The sequence below is a fragment of the Brassica napus genome, chromosome A9 (assembly GCF_020379485.1).
Source record: "Brassica napus cultivar Da-Ae chromosome A9, Da-Ae, whole genome shotgun sequence".
Classification (NCBI taxonomy): Eukaryota; Viridiplantae; Streptophyta; class Magnoliopsida; order Brassicales; family Brassicaceae; genus Brassica; species Brassica napus.
The window spans coordinates 42891804-42909668 of record NC_063442.1 but is presented as its reverse complement, the minus strand read 5'-3'; the positions used below and the strand labels follow the sequence as shown (position 1 = coordinate 42909668).

At 35.2% G+C, this 17865-nt stretch overlaps 3 protein-coding genes and 1 non-coding gene across 4 annotated transcripts; 1 reads left to right on the top strand and 3 right to left on the bottom strand.

Annotated features, from left to right (window-relative positions):
- The first annotated feature begins 578 nt into the window (after positions 1 to 578).
- Positions 579 to 8010, top strand: LOC106420125 (phospholipid-transporting ATPase 3). Its single transcript, XM_013860965.3, has 26 exons — positions 579 to 879; positions 969 to 1034; positions 1334 to 1395; positions 1708 to 1789; positions 1946 to 2056; positions 2275 to 2352; positions 2448 to 2544; positions 2700 to 2806; positions 2927 to 2992; positions 3152 to 3273; positions 3346 to 3421; positions 3499 to 3576; positions 3670 to 3786; positions 3882 to 4031; positions 4120 to 4224; positions 4781 to 4923; positions 5083 to 5184; positions 5269 to 5332; positions 5415 to 5793; positions 5881 to 5960; positions 6045 to 6284; positions 6369 to 6590; positions 6674 to 6841; positions 6914 to 7276; positions 7345 to 7451; positions 7523 to 8010. Exons 1-26 carry the CDS (start codon positions 718 to 720, stop codon positions 7824 to 7826), a joined length of 3651 nt encoding a protein of 1216 aa, XP_013716419.1. The 5' UTR covers positions 579 to 717; the 3' UTR covers positions 7827 to 8010.
- A 7-nt stretch (positions 8011 to 8017) lies between these two features.
- LOC106420126 (serine/threonine-protein phosphatase PP2A-2 catalytic subunit-like) lies at positions 8018 to 10284 on the bottom strand. Its single transcript, XM_013860966.3, has 6 exons — positions 9863 to 10284; positions 9104 to 9218; positions 8921 to 9029; positions 8762 to 8839; positions 8406 to 8597; positions 8018 to 8326 (listed from the first exon to the last, which is right to left on the bottom strand). The coding sequence occupies exons 1-6, from the start codon at positions 10113 to 10115 to the stop codon at positions 8153 to 8155; spliced, it is 921 nt and encodes a 306-aa protein (XP_013716420.1). The 5' UTR covers positions 10116 to 10284; the 3' UTR covers positions 8018 to 8152.
- Positions 10285 to 10753: 469 nt separating this feature from the next.
- On the bottom strand, positions 10754 to 10825 carry TRNAP-AGG. Its single transcript has one exon. It is a non-coding gene; the product is annotated as a tRNA-Pro (tRNA).
- A 742-nt stretch (positions 10826 to 11567) lies between these two features.
- LOC106420028 (germin-like protein subfamily 1 member 1) lies at positions 11568 to 12849 on the bottom strand. The gene has a single exon (XM_013860863.3). The coding sequence runs from the start codon at positions 12434 to 12436 to the stop codon at positions 11777 to 11779; it is 660 nt and encodes a 219-aa protein (XP_013716317.1). The 5' UTR covers positions 12437 to 12849; the 3' UTR covers positions 11568 to 11776.
- Between the last annotated feature and the right edge of the window lie 5016 nt (positions 12850 to 17865).

The following is a 17865-nucleotide window of genomic DNA, read 5'->3' as shown; positions in this document are numbered from 1 at the left end:
TGATGTTGCTCCTTTTTTCTTCTTTTTTTTTGATCAACAATATTGATGTTGCTCCATGTTTGTGATTTCTGAGTATGAGTCATGACATCGAACAATTATCTTCTTTTTATAATGATAAAACTGTTTAGATTACCCATCATTATAAGACGTAAAAGGGAGGTCGACTCACTCCAGAACATGTTGATAATATTTTTTGAGCTTTCACATGCGTTATATGTTATGTTGTAATCTTTGTAAAATGAACGGGTTGGTTGATACAAATCTTTTTCAAGTGGTCTGGATTGAGATACATATCGCCATCTCTTATACGATTCCATACGCCCATACAATTAATGAAACACTATTTTATTAAAAACGGACTCAAAATGTTATAGGTCGATAAGGAAAGAAATCAAAGATGAGAGAATAATAACCACAGAAAAAGATTTTGTAAATAAAAATCTCTTATACGATTCTTAACATGTATTAAAATAAAAATCTCTTATACGATTGGGTGATTTCGAAAACATTAATAAGAAGATGTGACGTGCTCTATTTTTATTAGATGAGAGAATAATAACCACAGAAAAGTAAAAAAAAAAAAGCATAATAAAGAGAAAAAGGGAAAATAAAAGAAAAGAAAAAAAGAGAGATGGTCCTCTCAGTTTCTACCGGATCTTGCGCTCCGAGGGTAAAAAAATTGGAGGGAAATTAGCGGAAGCTTCCGATTGAATCGACATGGCTAGCTCGGGAGGTGGATTAAGCGTTGAGTCGTCGTCACCGTCTCTCCTTCGTGCGCCCTCTAGAACCGTCACGCTTGGACGTATACAGCCTCAGGCTCCAACTTACCGTACCGTCTTCTGCAATGATCGTGATGCTAATCTCCCCGTCCGTTTCAAGGTAACGACGCCGTTTGAGTTTTGAAAATTTGTTTTTTTATTGTGTTTCAGTCAATTTATGTTTTTTTTTGCTTTTAACGAATGTGGCAGGGTAATTCAATTTCTACAACGAAGTATAATGTTTTCACCTTTCTCCCCAAAGGTCTCTTTGAGCAAGTAAGTGTTTTTTTTTCTCTCTTTTGTTGTTTTTTTTTTTCTTTTGTTAATTGACTTAAGATTAGATTAATGATTTTTTAATTAAAAAAAATGATTAAGTTAGTGTCCTGGCTTTCAAACTACAGAATCCTTGTAAAGGAGCCTATTGACTTTGACTATGTTTGTGATATATTTTGATGCGCCATTAGGTTTTGAGGAGAATGAAAAAATTAGATATTTTGGATCATTAAATTGCATTTTTTTTTCTGGTCTTTGACGTTTTTTTGGCTGATGTGAGAAGTAAACTTGCTTTCTGACAGTTTAGGCGCATAGCGAATATCTACTTTCTTGGAATCTCATGTCTGTCAATGACACCAATAAGGTACGTTCAACTCCATCGCAATTGACTCATTTTTACTACCGACTTGTGCTTGTTTGATTATCTGGTAACACTTGGCCATAAAGCAACCAAAACATGTGTTTGTATTCCCATGAGGTTTATGTGGATGAAGTCATTTTTTTGCCGGTTTTATGAATTTGTTACTGAGCCTCCTTTATGTTTTAGCTGATCATTAGGCATGCCTTGACAAGTTTGCTATCGTGTTTTTATGTACTAGAAAATCATCATTGTCTTCTATTTTGTGCAATCAGTAAAGTACAAATGTAACTAGATAAACTGTTTTTTTTCCTGCAGCCCTGTAAATCCAATTACTAATGTGGCTCCTCTGTCGATGGTGCTCCTCGTCTCTCTCATTAAAGAGGCTTTTGAAGACTGGGTGAGGGCTTGCCTGACTTCTGCTTCTTCTTGATTTAAGATTATAGAAATTATTATCTCTCTGTGTGGTAAAATAGAGTTCTTCAATTAATGCTTAAGAGTGTCAGGACACATCTGCTTTTCAACTTCTAAATCCTTTACAAATAATCTCTTGCAGAAACGCTTTCAAAATGATATGTCGATAAATAATAGTACAGTGGAGGTTCTGCAAGATCAGCAATGGGTGCCTATTCCCTGGCGAAAGGTGCAGGTCGGAGATATTATCAAGGTATATTTTCTAACAGAGGTCATGGCTTACTATGTTATTGGACAAGGTTGTACTGAAAACTCAAGAAATTATTAATACACTTGTTTATTTGATTACTTTACCCGAATTATAGCTATCACAGTAGATCTCAGTTAACTCAGTGGCGTTTGTGGAGGGATCCAGAACTTGTAACTATCTTTAAACTTCAAATCTATAATATTCTTTGTTGATATATGCAGATAAATAAAGATGGATTTTTTCCAGCTGATATTCTTTTCCTGTCCAGCACAAATCCTGATGGTATCTGCTATGTAGAGGTGCTTGTCTATTTTGGCTATGTATATTGACTTTATCTGTGAATATACATTCTTAACTCTAGTCTTGTTGTTGTGCATACCTTTTGTGAGTGCAGACTGCAAACTTAGATGGGGAAACAAATTTAAAAATTAGAAAAGCCCTTGAAAGGACATGGGATTACTTGACATCAGAGAAAGCTTCTGAATTTAAAGGTTAGCCTTTGGAGTTGATTATTATCTTGCGGAGATTTCCTTAGCTGAATCTGTGCTTATCGTCTCTCATCCATTTTATCTAAGGCCATTGTTTGTTAGCGTAATAGCGTTCTTATTATCAATTTTATCTAATGTTTCTCTCTTTTACCATGCAGGTGAGATTCAGTGCGAGCAGCCTAATAATTCCCTGTACACTTTCACTGGGAATCTTATAGTAGAAAAGCAGACTTTACCTCTCTCTCCGGACCAGCTTTTATTGCGTGTATGATCGACTGTTTCTACTTTTAGCTGTGTGTTCCTTGTCTGCCTTACAGGATTTCATTATGTGAGACCTTATATTTTTTTTTGGGTTTATGTAATTCTTCTGAATTCCAATTTTCAGGGATGCAGTCTTAGGAACACAGAATACATTGTTGGGGCTGTGATTTTCACTGGTCATGAGACTAAGGTAAGCTGCCGTGAAGCTTGTTTGATAAAACTAGTTTTGAGAAATTTATTGGTATGCAAGCATTCAGGATTGTCCTCTTAGTGACATTCTCATGTTTCTCCATGTATTTTTTCTATGTATATAATCTGATCTACATGGTGGTGAATGCAATGCATGCAGGTGATGATGAATGCCATGAATATTCCCTCCAAAAGAAGTACACTGGAAAAGAAACTCGACAAACTCATTATTACTATCTTTTGTGTTCTTTTCATGATGTGCCTCATTGGAGCTACTGGCTGGTATAGCTCCTAACCAATCTTGTGGTTTATCGAAAACTATGTTGATTTATAATAATCTATTAAATTTTGCAGTGCAATTGTGACGGATCGTGACCATGAATATTTGGGTCTGCATAAACTAGATTGGGAATACCGTAACCGAATGACGGTAATAATCTTGCATAATTGAGTTGGTTTTCTTTAGAATATAGATTGCTGGTGCTTATAGTAACTTTGGTGCCACAGATAGCATTCTTCACCTTTTTCACTCTGATCACTCTTTTCTCTACGATTATACCGATCTCCTTATATGTTTCCATCGAGGTAGGTCTTTCCAAAAATGTTCTTTTAATTTCAGTTGTTTGCGGTATAAACATTTTGAATGCTTCCTTTTTTTCCTCTGCAAATGGAACACAGATGATCAAGTTTATTCAGTCAACTCAGTTTATCAACCGAGACCTTCACATGTATCATGCTGAGACAGATACTCCTGCCTCCGCCAGGACTTCGAATCTAAACGAGGAGCTTGGACAGGTAAGCTACTAATCCACTCACCAATTGCCATATGTTTGATATCAACGGTTTTGTTGAAAGAGTTGCGTGTACTATTTATTATTGGCATCTTCCAGGTTGAATACATCTTTTCTGATAAAACCGGAACTCTGACAAGAAACTTGATGGAGTTTTTTAAATGTTCAATTGGAGGAATAAGTTATGGATGTGGCATTACTGAGATAGAAAGAGGAATTGCTCAGCGTGATGGCTTAAAGATTCAAGAGGTATAATTTCTCCTCGTGTGAGGATGTTGTGTTGTGTCACGCATAGTGGAGCATTTGATCCTATTGTCTTACGCCATGATTTTCTCAGGAACAAAGGTCGGCTAATGCTATAAGAGAAAAGGGATTTAACTTCGATGATCCAAGGCTTATGCGAGGAGGTTGGAGAAACGAACCCAATCCCGACCTTTGCAAGGTGTCTTTCATTTCCTTTAGATTTTACTCGCAATCTGTTCAAGAATCGTAATACCTAGTGATGTGTTATTTGACTAGTTTAGAAATAAGTTTTCTGTTTTCCATGTGTGAAGCTTGAAAGAGAATTGAGATATCCGCTTTTTATGATATCATCTAGGTGTTATTTCCTTTTTAAATGTTTTATAATTTCACTAACGTCTATGCGTACGTTCTGGTAATGCTATGGAAATTATATTTAGTCTTGAGTTCCCTTCTCCTGTGACCAGAGTCCAGGACAATGGATGATATCCCTTTTGATAGTTTTTTCATTGATTCGGAGTTTAATTTATTAAATCTTCTCATAAAACGTTTCTTTAAGTCGGTATTTTGGCTTTGACCAATACTTGAGCTTAGGCCTCTGTTCTTGGAGCCTTGACTTTGAAAAGTCTACATAATATCCTTAAGAAAACACTTCGATTTACATAATTTAGTTTACCTTGGGGCTTCATATTTCTTCTCTCTGTTATTGAACATGCGCATGACTCTAACTTAAATGTTTTGTATTATCATCTCTGTAGGAATTTTTCAGATGCCTGGCTATATGCCATACAGTCCTCCCTGAAGGTGATGAGTCCCCGGAGAAGATCTTTTATCAAGCTGCATCTCCAGATGAAGCTGCTCTAGTTACAGCCGCTAAGAATTTTGGATTCTTCTTTTACAGGTTATTCTCATTTACAATACACAAGTTGAAGATTCAAGCAATCTGACAAGAACATTTTAATTAGTTAGCTATTTATATATTGCTTCCACTCTGGGCTGAGGTGCTTTTTTTTCTCAATTCTCTGTGATTTTCTTCGTGACAACTTTCATTTATTTTCAGGCGTACTCCAACTACGGTGTATGTTCGCGAGTCTCATACGGAGGAGATGGGAAAGATCCAAGATATGTCTTATGATATTCTTAATGTTCTCGAGTTCAACAGGTGTATAAGGCTTTCAGAGAGTTAGTTTGTTATCTCTTTTCCATGTTAAGCATACTAATGAAACATTACACCATGCATTAACAGCACAAGGAAGCGCCAGTCTGTTGTGTGTCGTTTTTCAGATGGGAGACTCGTACTCTACTGTAAGGTAAACGGTTTTCTAGGTAGTTGGATGACTCTGTGTTCTTTGATAATCAAATTTGACCATTGCTTGGTTATAATGTCTACAGGGTGCAGATACTGTAATCTTCGAGAGATTGGCTGACGCTATGGATGATGTTAGAAAAGTAACAAGGGAGCACTTGGAACACTTTGGATCGTCTGGGCTTCGTACCCTGTGCCTGGCGTATAAAGATTTAAATCCTGAAGCCTATGATAGTTGGAATGAAAAATTCGTCCAGGCCAAGTCTGCTTTACGAGATCGTGAGAAGAAATTAGATGAGGTTGCTGAACTCATTGAGAAGGATCTTATCTTGATTGGATCAACTGCAATAGAAGACAAGCTTCAGGAAGGGGTCCCTAACTGCATAGAGACCTTATCAAGAGCTGGGATTAAGATCTGGGTGCTAACAGGAGACAAGATGGAAACTGCAATTAATATTGCATACGGTAAGTGTTGGAAACTCTTTCTTTTGCCACTTCTTTTTCCTTCTTCCATATTAAACTTTATGCTCCTTGATTCTTCTAATGTTTCAGCTTGCAACTTGATCAACAATGATATGAAACAGTTCATTATCAGTTCTGAAACTGATGCAATCAGGGAAGCTGAAGAAAGGGTAAGTCATACAGATGCCCTTTACATTTGTTTGTATGATTATCATTCACTACAGTCCTAATGGTTGAAGTATATCTAACTCTAGGGAGACCAAGTTGAAATTGCGCGTGTTATTAAGGAAGAAGTACAGAAAGAGCTGAAGAAGAGCCTTGAAGAAGCTCAACAGTATCTGAATACTGTAACTGGACCAAAGCTGGCTCTCGTTATCGACGGGAAGTGTTTGATGTATGCATTAGACCCGACTTTGCGTATTACTCTGCTCAGCTTGAGCTTGAACTGTACTTCAGTCGTCTGCTGTCGTGTTTCTCCATTACAGAAAGCGCAGGTAATTTTAGATTATTTGTTTTTGATTAATCTTTAAATGGCCGACTTTGATTCTTAATCACTGACACACTAATTTGAATTTTAGGTTACAAGCTTGGTGAGAAAAGGGGCGAAAAAGATAACACTTAGCATCGGTGATGGAGCTAACGATGTTAGCATGATTCAAGCAGCTCATGTTGGTGTAGGAATAAGTGGGATGGAAGGAATGCAAGCTGTGATGGCTAGTGATTTCGCCATCGCTCAGTTTAGATTTCTTACGGATTTGCTTCTTGTCCATGGACGGTGGTCATATCTTAGAATCTGCAAGGTTGGTTTCTCTCTCTCTCTCTCAACCTCAAACTTATTTTTACAATATTTTGATGTTACAATAATGGTGTTTTGTTTTGGCAGGTTGTCATGTATTTCTTTTACAAAAATCTTACCTTCACTTTGACTCAGTTTTGGTTCACATTTAGAACTGGATTTTCTGGTCAAAGGTTCTATGATGATTGGTTCCAGTCATTATACAACGTTTTCTTCACAGCTCTTCCTGTGATTGTTCTTGGGCTGTTTGAGAAGGTAACAACGTTTTCTTTACAGCTCTTTATATTTTGGATCGATTATTCAGAACTTGACTTGTGCGTTTGCTAGGATGTGAGTGCATCCCTTTCAAAGAGATACCCTGAGCTGTACAGAGAAGGCATACGCAATTCCTTTTTCAAGTGGAGAGTTGTGGCGGTTTGGGCTTCTTCTGCTGTGTATCAATCTTTGGTATGCTATCTCTTCGTAACTGCCTCAGCTTTTGACGGCAAAAATTCATCAGGCAAAATGTTCGGTCTCTGGGACGTGAGCACAATGGTCTTCACCTGTCTGGTCATAGCCGTGAACCTGCGGATTCTTTTGATGAGCAACTCGATTACCAGATGGCATCATATCACAGTTCTTGGAAGCATTTTGGCATGGCTCGTTTTCGCTTTTGTCTACTGTGGGATCATGACGCCACGTGATAGAAACGTAAGCTTCACTTCACTCCCTTGGTATTTTACATCTTCTGGCATCTCATTTTTTTTATTCTTTTGCAGGAGAATGTCTACTTTGTTATATATGTTCTTATGAGTACATTTTACTTCTACTTCACATTGCTGCTTGTTCCTGTTGTTGCTCTTCTGGCAGACTTCATCTACCAAGGGTAAGTAAAACTTGGATCTAACACTTGTATCTCAAATGATTTACTGATTTGAGAAATTTGGGAATATGCAGGGTGGAGAGGTGGTTCTTCACATATGATTATCAGATAGTTCAAGAGATTCACAGGCACGAGCCGGATAGTAACAATGCGGATCAGCTGGAGATAAAGAACGAGCTCTCACCAGAGGAGGCGAGAAGCCATGCGATATCCCAACTACCTAGGGAATTATCAAAGCACACTGGTTTTGCCTTTGATTCACCTGGTTATGAGTCGTTCTTTGCGTCTCAGCTGGGTATATACGCGCCACAGAAGGCTTGGGACGTGGCTAGGAGAGCTAGCATGAGGTCACGACCCAAAGCACCAAAGAAGAAATGAAAGAAGGAAACCAAAAAAATGGATATATGAGCTGTGTTATATATTTAGGCTGACACTTTTTTCAGTTCACAATATTAGATGGTATTAAAATATAAATAGAAACCTCTGCTTAGGCGTTTTTGTTTGTAATTATGAACACAACAATTTTTATTTGGTTAATAGCAAAGCTATATTTATTAACGAATCTTAAATGAAAGTGGTGACCTGATTCCACTATGTACTATGTAAATGAAGAGACACTAGAATGATTATTCATAAGCAAGATAAAACAGATTTTTTAAAAATTATAAATGGTTGGGAACAAAAGAAAAAAAAATGCAAATAAATCACAAAAAATAATCAGGGGTCTTGCGGGTAGTATCTGGTTCGACTTGACGAGGAGCTGGATCGAACTGGAGGAAGTTCTGGTCCATGTTCTCTCCTATCTCTAGAATAGCTGCCATGTTTCCACACCGGTAGCAATAGTTTGGTGCACTAAACACCGTCACAACATTTTTGTCCTGTTACAGAAGAGAGTTCAATGATTCAATCCACAGTTATGAAAAAGAGAGGCGGGCCAATTGAGATGAACATACAGACCTGACACCAGTTAAAGCCTTCCATGACAAGTTGATGTGCTCTTGATATGAGACTGAGTCCATTGTTGTGATTAAACTGAGTTGCGATGTCTTGTCCAAATGTATAACCAGCACCTCGTGGAGATATTCCCCACCCACATCGATCATCGGGATCAGACCATAATAAATCACACATTGGTCCTTCATGTGGAACCTACAGATCATCACACCATGCATAAGAGTCAAAGAGATGACCAATAAAATCTTCTTTTGCTCTTTCAGAAAACAAAAACAATACTAGTTTGAAAGTAAGCATTTGTATTTTAAGTGAACTTGATCCAAATTAAGGACTCAAGCAGAAAGAAGAAGGTGTAATACCTCTTGTATACGATCCAAGCTTCGGATATTATCAAGGGTGTCCAGAGAAGGTGAAAGCCCTCCATGCAAGCAGAAAACCTGTAATTGATTAAAAAAAAGTGATCAAGTCAAAAGTAAAAAATATGTCACAAACATCAAAGTGGAGAGAAGAGCTCAAACCTGACTCTCTATGAGAGCAGTAAGAGGAAGATAATCGAAAAGGTCCGTGAAAAACTTCCAGACATTTGCATTTCCATACTTCCTCAAACATTCATCATAAAACCCATAGCTGAAACAGACAAAGCAAAGTAAGAATCACACAGGATATAATGCTTTTTTAGTATTAGTCAGAAGTAAGCTTACACTTGAGTAATCTGCCGACTCTCGTGATTCCCTCGCAAGATTGTAATCCTATCCCTGTATCGCACTTTCAGTGCCACCAATAGAGAAACTGTTTCTACTGAATAGTAGCCACGGTCTGCAAATAAAAAAAACTGATTTGTTAAAAACCAAATGATAAATACACAGCACAATAATAATAACCAAACCTACTCACCACAAGCAATAGTGCAAGCAATTGAATGGTAAGACAAAAGATAACCACTAAAAAGGGTATTATGGAAAAAAAAAAATCAAATATCATTGTGATGAAATGAATATCAAATAGAATCCACAATCTGTTCTTCAACTCCCTCTAACTCCCCTAAACTGTTTAAAATATGTTCTTTCTCATTACAGAACACACAAACAGCTCCCTTTAGACATTAAAAGATGCAAACTTTACATAAGATTCACAAACAAGAATCCTTAATCTGTACTTCAACTCCTTCTAAAGAGACCAAACTGACAAAAACATGTTCATTCCCATTACACAACACACAAAGCAACTCACTTTAAACATTTAAAGATGCTAACTTTACATAAGATTCACCGCTAATCTGTACTTCAATTCTCTCTAACGACACCAAACAGAATAAAAAGAATGTTCATTCCCATTACACAACACACAAAGCAACTCACTTTAGAGTCTTTAGACATTAAAAGATACTAACTTTATGCAATTCACCTACCAAAAACAATAGATCTAAAAAGTAAATGAAAGATAGGAGAAAGAAGACAGACCTACATAGTCTCCCATGAAGAGGTAGTTAGTATCCGGAGGATTCCCACCGATTCGAAAGAGCTCGATAAGGTCATAGAACTGTCCGTGGATATCGCCGCAGACGGTGACAGGACACTTCACGGGCTGAACGTTCCACTCCTCGACGAGGATGGCCCTCGCTTGATCGCAGAGCGTCTTCACATCGGCCTCAGATAGCGGTTTACACTCCATCAGCTGGGAGATCTGACGGTCTAGATCTCCGTTCGGCGGCATCGAGAGACCACCACCGATCCTTTAACTTATACGGCGTGTGGTGGATGAAGAGGATGATGAATCGCCAGAGAGATCAAATCTCTGGTTTTTTTGGCCTGAGAGATGGAAAATGGTTTGTTTTTGGAGTTTTGTGACGGAAAGAAAAGAAGAAAATGAAAGAGGAACACTTGTTGCGAGCGAGACGGAACTAAACAGATGTAATAACCCGGTTCAAGTTCCGGTTTAGTTTTAATTTTGATTTTGAGGGAATATATAGAACGTACAAGTTTGGTTTGGTTTGGTTTGGTTTGTTTGATTTGTTGGTTTTAGGTTTGGTGTACTAAGTTGGTGAAAAGAGAACTTGTCAACAAAAAACACAGATAATTGGTCTCTAGTCTACTAAAGTTGCTCCGGTTTATTTTTTATTTTTAATTTTGAGAGCAAAATGTAAAAGTACAATTGTTTGGTTTGGTTTGTTCGATTTGTTGGTTCTAGGTTTGGTCTATTATGTTAGTGAAATGAGAACTTGTCAACGAAAAACAAAGAGGATTGGCTCTGCAAGGCCGTCAAATATCTCATGATTTGGGTTTTTTATGGATAGTGGAAATGGGCCTGGAGAAGCTTGAAGGAAGTTAGAGCTAAAATTAAAATCGAAAAAAGGGGCATTCGGAGAATTGAACTCCGGACCTCTCGCACCCTAAGCGAGAATCATACCACTAGACCAAATGCCCATTGTTGTTCACTAAATCAATGAAAGTAAAAGAACTTCAAGATTGCTCCAGGATTTATTTTGTAACTTTTGTTATATTCATTGGTTATGGTCAATATTAAGATGATAATCTTTGAATCTATATAAAAAACTCATTGGTTGGCTTAGGATTCGTGTGTATAGCAGTGCAATGATTTCTGAGTCTGTATCTGTAACTAAAGCCAAATAGCCATAGACAGAAGTTCAAATTAAAATCCATTTCTCTCTTTTTTCATATTTCCTGATCATTGGGATGGTCTGGATATGCATTGTGTTTGTCTTATTGACTTAAACACTGTTTTAATTCTTGTTACAAGTGTAAGTGTTGACGTTCTTACTGCCTTCGTGGTAAAGGCTCTCTGGCTCTTAGAGATTATGCTAAGGCTTGTTGGTAGAGTGGGATCATCATATGGCTCATGATTAGCTAAGCCACTTTTTTGTGTGTTTGCGTTTGGAGCAGCCAGTTCTGGCCCTTGTGTGCATAGTTTTATTAATAATGTATGGGTCTGTTTAGGGAAGTTGCCAACGTCGAGGAGTCGTAGTTTCTTCCTTCAACAACTTTTTTTTTGAATGATTAAAAGATTATTGATTCAAAATCCGTACATCTCCTATGACAAAGCTCAACCCATGTTAAATCATTTTTATTTAGGAGAGTAGAACACTCCAAACGGAAATCAAACTTATACCATTTAGATTCATATTAGGTGATCCAAGAGTTTTAAACATAATGCTAACGATGATCAACAAATATATCATCTCATGTTTATTAGTCTCTATACGAAGATTATATCATTCCAATTAAATATATATACATGTAGATTTGGTCGTATATATATTTACACATAGTTTAGCAATTAGTTAATAACTTAACCACAATTTCCTCAACAAGATATAAAGTATATTATTGTACCATTGGAGTTTTGAAACACAAACATCAGCCTCCAAGGTTTTTGCGGATACTAGCAACATATCCTTCCTGGTCATTGATATGGTAAAGCCTCTTCAAAACGTCTTGTGGAATCTGAAGTTTTGAATCCAAAGAGACCATAGACACAAACTGTGTCCCAGGATTCTGACTAGTCAGCCCAGAGACAGCTAAAGCCGAGCTCACTGTATCGATGTTATACAGAAAATGTATCAACCCTTTGGGAAACACGAACGTCTCACCCGGATGAAGCTCCTGGGTAAAGACCCGACCTGACGTATCCACGAAACCGACCAGAAGCACACCGTCTAGGCAGACCGTCACTTCGGAGGCGCGTGGGTGTACGTGCGGTGGGACGACGCCAGAGGCGCCAAAGTCGATACGGCCCATCGTGAGGCCCATTGTGTTGAGACCCGGGAGATTGGCGGTTGTAGTGAGAGTGACGTTGGTCATAAACGGGTTGGCCCGAGTATCTCCGGGTTTTGACAATGCGGAGGTTGTGAAGTCGGAGACGGTGACTTTTGTTGGATCTTTGCATAGATTGCCGTTGAGGAAGATGTGTTGGTGAGGTGAATGAGGAGGAGAGACGCAGTAGTCTTGTAGCGGGTCCGGGTCGGAGCTGACCCGACCCATCAGAAGTATGAACGCTAATAGTAAGTTTAGAAGCATAGGATTAGTTCTTATTGTTGGGTTTTACATTTAGAGAGATGAGTTTTAGGGGGTGAGTAAGTGAGTGTATAAATGATAAATTTGAGAAAATGATGTTTGATAACATGCAGTTAAACTATCTTCTTGTTTTTTTATATATCTTCTGTTTTTTTAGTTGTTTGACATATTATATTTGTTTAGTAGTTTTTTTTGGTCAAAATTATATTTGTTTATTAGTTGTATTAATGTATCCTTGAAGAAGCAAGAAAAGTTTGGTCAATTTCATTTTGGTGAGGCAAAATTTTTGTTTAAGCAAAAGCTATTGGTGAAGTTTTGTTAGCCGTTAAGCAAAGAAAACGAGAACATTCCTCTATCCAATGAATCTTATCATCAACAACCTTGCTATCGTTTTGTCACATCAATCGGATTTTCAATTTGCGTATTCCTGTTTCTATACAAACTGAATACTAATAACCTCGATTATAAGAAGAAATAAAACTAGGATTCGTAGCACCAAGTGATTATCTAATGAATATTCCATCCCACCTTAATAGAGTTCAATAATGTTAGCAGTTAAATGGAGGTTTTTTGCTAGCACTTTTATTCAAGATATTAATGAATGTGCTTGTGAGTCAAATGTTTTTAAAAATAAATAATTTGGTTATTCGTGATTAGCATGCATTTTAAAAAAAAATTGCTAATCGAATTATGTGTCAAAATTAGTTTCTCATTATAGTTTGAAAAAGAGTGACACTAATACAAATGCCTTTTCGGTCCATACTAAAAAGACAAACACAAGAAAATGTTTTGTGACGGTCTTGCAATATTGAACCCGAAAGAAAAACGAGATAACGACAAAACTAGTATTATGGTTCGTCACCCAGTTAGTGAAATATTGAAGATCATGCGTTTGAACAATAGCAAATAGCAACGTATAACATTTTCTTTGAATAGAAACGTAGACGATACTTTTTGGATAGAAAGAGAAACGCAGAGGAGATTAGTTAGTTTAACGAGATATGATCTCCTGTGCGGATAAAATTTTAAATTAATTTTTCCTTATAACAAAATTTCGATAAAACATCGTAAATGTAGCGAAGAATTAGCTCAGCCATCTGACAAAAGTAAAATCTACATGTCAAGAGTAAAGTATAAAAACGTGGAAAGACACATGCAGCAGCGATCGGGACACTACAGTAGCCAGAAATGACAAAAGAGAAAAGATACAGATCCATTCCCCACATGAATGGCCAGCCAAAACGAACCCAATGGTTCTTTTTTTGTTAATTTAGCAATTTTTAAAGAATGCCAAACGTGAGGAGTATCCTTTGGGTATGATTTTGTTGTCGACAATTATTAATGCTTTTGTTGGTATATACATTGCACCTACAAGTTACAAAAGTGAATTCATCCTTCGAATGTGGTTGGCTCTGTCATTAACAGTACAAAAGAGGTTATAATATGATCCTTCATGTTAAGTTGAAAATAACTTTTACCAAAAAAAAGTTGAAAATAATATCTATTCGACTGTCAATTTTTCTTGTTGGAACACTATTTCACACAAATTTTCAAAACATGTTAAAAATAAAACATTATGAATAATTGGTTTGAGTATCTCAAAATAATGGAAACTCTATGCTAAGATATCTTAAATGGACTTTTTCATTTTGAAATATCCATAATTAATATTATTAGTTTACATACTTAGACCATCTGCATCGCGTCTTTTTTACCGTCTCTAAAGCGGTGGGGGGCCCAGGTTTCACAAAAAACCGTATGCAAAGTAGGTAGAATAAGAGACGTCTTTTGTGTGTGTTTTGGACTGTTCGCGGGCTCCACCAACACGTGGCGGCCCACGATTGGTCCGCTTTTTAATTTTTTTTTTTTTTTTTATAAATCAGGAAAAGGAAATTAAAAATAAAATAAGAAATCCTTAATAGGGTATATGGGATAAAGATGCTCTTACATTTCTACATGTAGTATGAATCACATGTTGAGGACTCTCCGATGGAAGTGTTCTTAGTAAGTATCCACAATAACTTGGGGGAAAATAAGGAATATATCTTTGTTCAGTGATTGATATTTTTGAAAAGAGCTCTCATACACTGTAAATTTGGATTACTAGCTAAAAGAATCATACGTCAACCTAAGATGTACGGTGCTTTGGCGGGCTTCGTCACCAACACCTTCTATACGTCCACCTGAGTTTGGCATGTGATCCCAATGCTCAATAGATCGAGTAGGGTCCATTAAACAGTACATTTGAATTATTTCCAGTAACCATAGAATTATAAATGGACAATTCAGCATCCACGTGAATATCTATCTAGGTACTCGGATCCAAATGTTGTTGTAAAAACACATTCTACCGTCAAAAAAGCACTGGAGTGAGTGCCAGAGACAGCGGATCTATAAAGACTGTTTATGCCCTAAAGGAAGGGAACAAGAGTTGCCCAATTCCAGCTTTACTAGTACTATTTATTTTCTCCATTTTCTAAGAGCAGATTTCTTGCTTGCTCTTTACACGACTACACATGCATGATATCAATGATGCATATCCGCTTCTTTTTTTTCTTTCTTTTTTTTCATATCCGCTTCTTTGTAGTATATTAATAGTAATATTGACTTACTGTGGTTTGTTTTTTCTTAGTTAAGCTGTATTAAACTTTTCATTAAAGAATATGCGTGTGTTAATAAATCAATAAGTGACTATTATAGGGCTTTTATTTCAAGAAAAGAACTGATAAACTGTTTAAGCTCTCACGACAATATATATGTGTGTCGGATTCAGACGTTATTCATTAGTTGTTTGATGTATTTGAAAGAAAAACATGAGCTCTTTGATTCTTGCATTTTCATATCTAGCGAAGTTGTTTTTGAGATATCTATTCTATTAATTCTGCAGCATGACCAGTTGATTTTTGTTTGGTCCAACTATTATTTTAACGATACACTAGATTCTGACCCGCCCTTTCAAAGGGCGGGTTTATTTTTGTTTTAATTTTTTTTAAGAAATTAAATTTTTATATTTATGTTTCTTTTGCAATAATATTTATTTTTGATTAATTTTTGATAGCTATATTACTTATATCAAATTTGTGCCATATGCATTTTAGATATTATTTTTAAATTTTATTTTTAAAGTTTGCAACATTTATATTTTGTTAATATTTGCCTAACTATAACAGTTGTTTGACAAAAAAAATATATTACATAGGTAACTTGCTTAGTTAACTAATCTGTAGAAAAAAAGATGACTAATTATATTATCAAAATATATTATTCAAATATTGGACGTGGTTAAAGTTATGATACCTTTAGATGCAGTTATTAAAAATTTAATTATTTTTTTATTTTATATGGTCGACCCAATAATCCGATGACCCGAAAATTATCTGGTAAGTGTTGAGTTAAGTTTAAAACATTAGATTAGAGAAAACATCATTTGAAACTTTAAAATTACATATGTTTCCAAAATAAAGAGATGTAAAAAAAATTAATTTGCTTTGTAATTTTATTTTTGTTATTGGCAAGTGGGTTAAATACTTTTTTTCCAAATATGATTAAAAAGAAGTGATTATCATTTAATAAACATATAAAGTAAAAGTTATATGCATAATCATTTATTCTATTAAAAGAGGCATCAAACATGAAATATATAATTACTTAGATTAAGTTGTAACGATTATATATATTTAGCACAGTAATGATTGTTTATCTATTGTAACAGATTTAAATCGTACCTGTAATATACCATTTGATTTGTAGTAGAACATATTTATATACGTATTTTTCAGTAAAATAGGTTGGGTTTAGTCAAAAAAAAAAGAACATATCTATATACGTTACAGCTTAATTTTTTTGATACCATATATATGAACATTTTATCTTCATCTTGATTCTATATAATCCGCTATACACATATTTATTAATTATTAATAGGACAGTTTTAAATATGTTAAATTACTCTTTGTTAAGCATACATACACTTCTCGTTGTGCCAAAAAAAAAAATCAAACTCGCTTCAGCATCGAACAGTTATATTAGTGGTGAACGCTTTAATATCGAACGGTTAACAAACCGTTACATACTTACAATAGGGAATAGTTAGTTAATACCATTTGACTTTATATTAAATATGTATGTCCACTAACCAAATTACCATTATACCATTAATGAGGGGTATAACCCTCTTTGAAAAACCAGTGGCAAATAAGTAATATGCCATGGTAATTAAAGGGTAATAAATAAGAGTGATCCTGTATTAATAGTATTGATACCTTTTTAATGTGATAACTACTATGCCTTTTTAATTTTTGAAACTAACCACCACATCATTTTCTTTTTCAAAAATAACCACCACTCCTTAATAGTAGGGAACCTCTATTTATATGCAACTTCCATTTTTACAAGTTATTTTCTATTTGATCGGGACCATTTAAAATATATTTAATATTCTAACCCACACAAACATGTGCGTGCTGTGTTCCACTAGGCCACCGAATTTTTTTGCAAATTATTGATTATTATTTATTAAGTCTGTCAATTAACCATGCTATTAATAATTAATTAAGTATGTTTAAAGAGGAAGGTATAGCCTATATTACTCTATTCAAATTATAGACTACATGTAGGGGTAAGAGTTCGGGATCGATTTCAACTATTCAGATACTGGTCTTTAGATGAGAGATTAAAACCTATTTGGATATTTATAAGTTTTAGTTCGGATTCGGTTTGGATCATTACGGATTTTCAAATACGGGTACTCATTTCAACTATGTAAAAATATTAAAATCCAAATATACCATATCTATTCTATTAAAACGGTAGTATGACCCATTAATAAAAGTAGTGTCCAACAATTATTTTCATATATCAATTTTATTAAAACATAATTAACACTAACTACATTGTAAGTTAAATAACTTCCACTATAAACTCCTAAATAATGGGGACCCACTTTTTATATAGCTAAAACTGCCGAGTTACTTTAATTCCATAGCTTTGGTTTCTTATATTATAGTTTTCTATAGCCCACGCCATTTTTTAATACAACTAATGCCATATCATTTCATTAAACAAAAAGTATCCAGTAAAAAATATTTCAAACGATGAAGATACCCAATACGATGTCATCTAAAGAAGAGTAAAATATATTTATTTTTATTTTAGCATTTTATTAGAAAGAAAATTAACTGCCATAAATTATACTAATAAACAATATCCTTAGAATTTTATTAAGTTTACATCAAACATGCAAAAATTTGTGATAACAACTTTTTGCAGGTTATTTTAAAAAGCACTAGATTCTAGCGGGTATATTTTTTGTTTTAGTTTTTTTTTTAAATTTAATTTTTAAATTTGTGTTTTTTTTATAATCATATTATGTTAACATTAATTTAACTACCAAAAAATATATTAAATTAAATTAATATTAAATATAATATGAT

What these genes read in the sequence shown, in the direction of transcription:
- LOC106420125 (XM_013860965.3), top strand. Translation starts at nt 718, where the DNA reads ATGGCTAGCTCGGGAGGTGGATTAAGCGTTGAGTCGTCGTCACCGTCT. An exon ending in CTCATTGGAGCTACTGGCTG is followed by an intron (nt 3,274 to 3,345) that starts GTATAGCTCCTA and finishes TAAATTTTGCAG; the next exon opens with TGCAATTGTGACGGATCGTG. An exon ending in AATGTTCTCGAGTTCAACAG is followed by an intron (nt 5,185 to 5,268) that starts GTGTATAAGGCT and finishes ATGCATTAACAG; the next exon opens with CACAAGGAAGCGCCAGTCTG.
- LOC106420126 (XM_013860966.3), bottom strand. Translation starts at nt 10,115, where the DNA reads ATGCCGCCGAACGGAGATCTAGACCGTCAGATCTCCCAGCTGATGGAG. An exon ending in CTGCTCTCATAGAGAGTCAG is followed by an intron (nt 8,840 to 8,920) that starts GTTTGAGCTCTT and finishes AATCAATTACAG; the next exon opens with GTTTTCTGCTTGCATGGAGG. An exon ending in AAGGCTTTAACTGGTGTCAG is followed by an intron (nt 8,327 to 8,405) that starts GTCTGTATGTTC and finishes CTTCTGTAACAG; the next exon opens with GACAAAAATGTTGTGACGGT.
- LOC106420028 (XM_013860863.3), bottom strand. Translation starts at nt 12,436, where the DNA reads ATGCTTCTAAACTTACTATTAGCGTTCATACTTCTGATGGGTCGGGTC.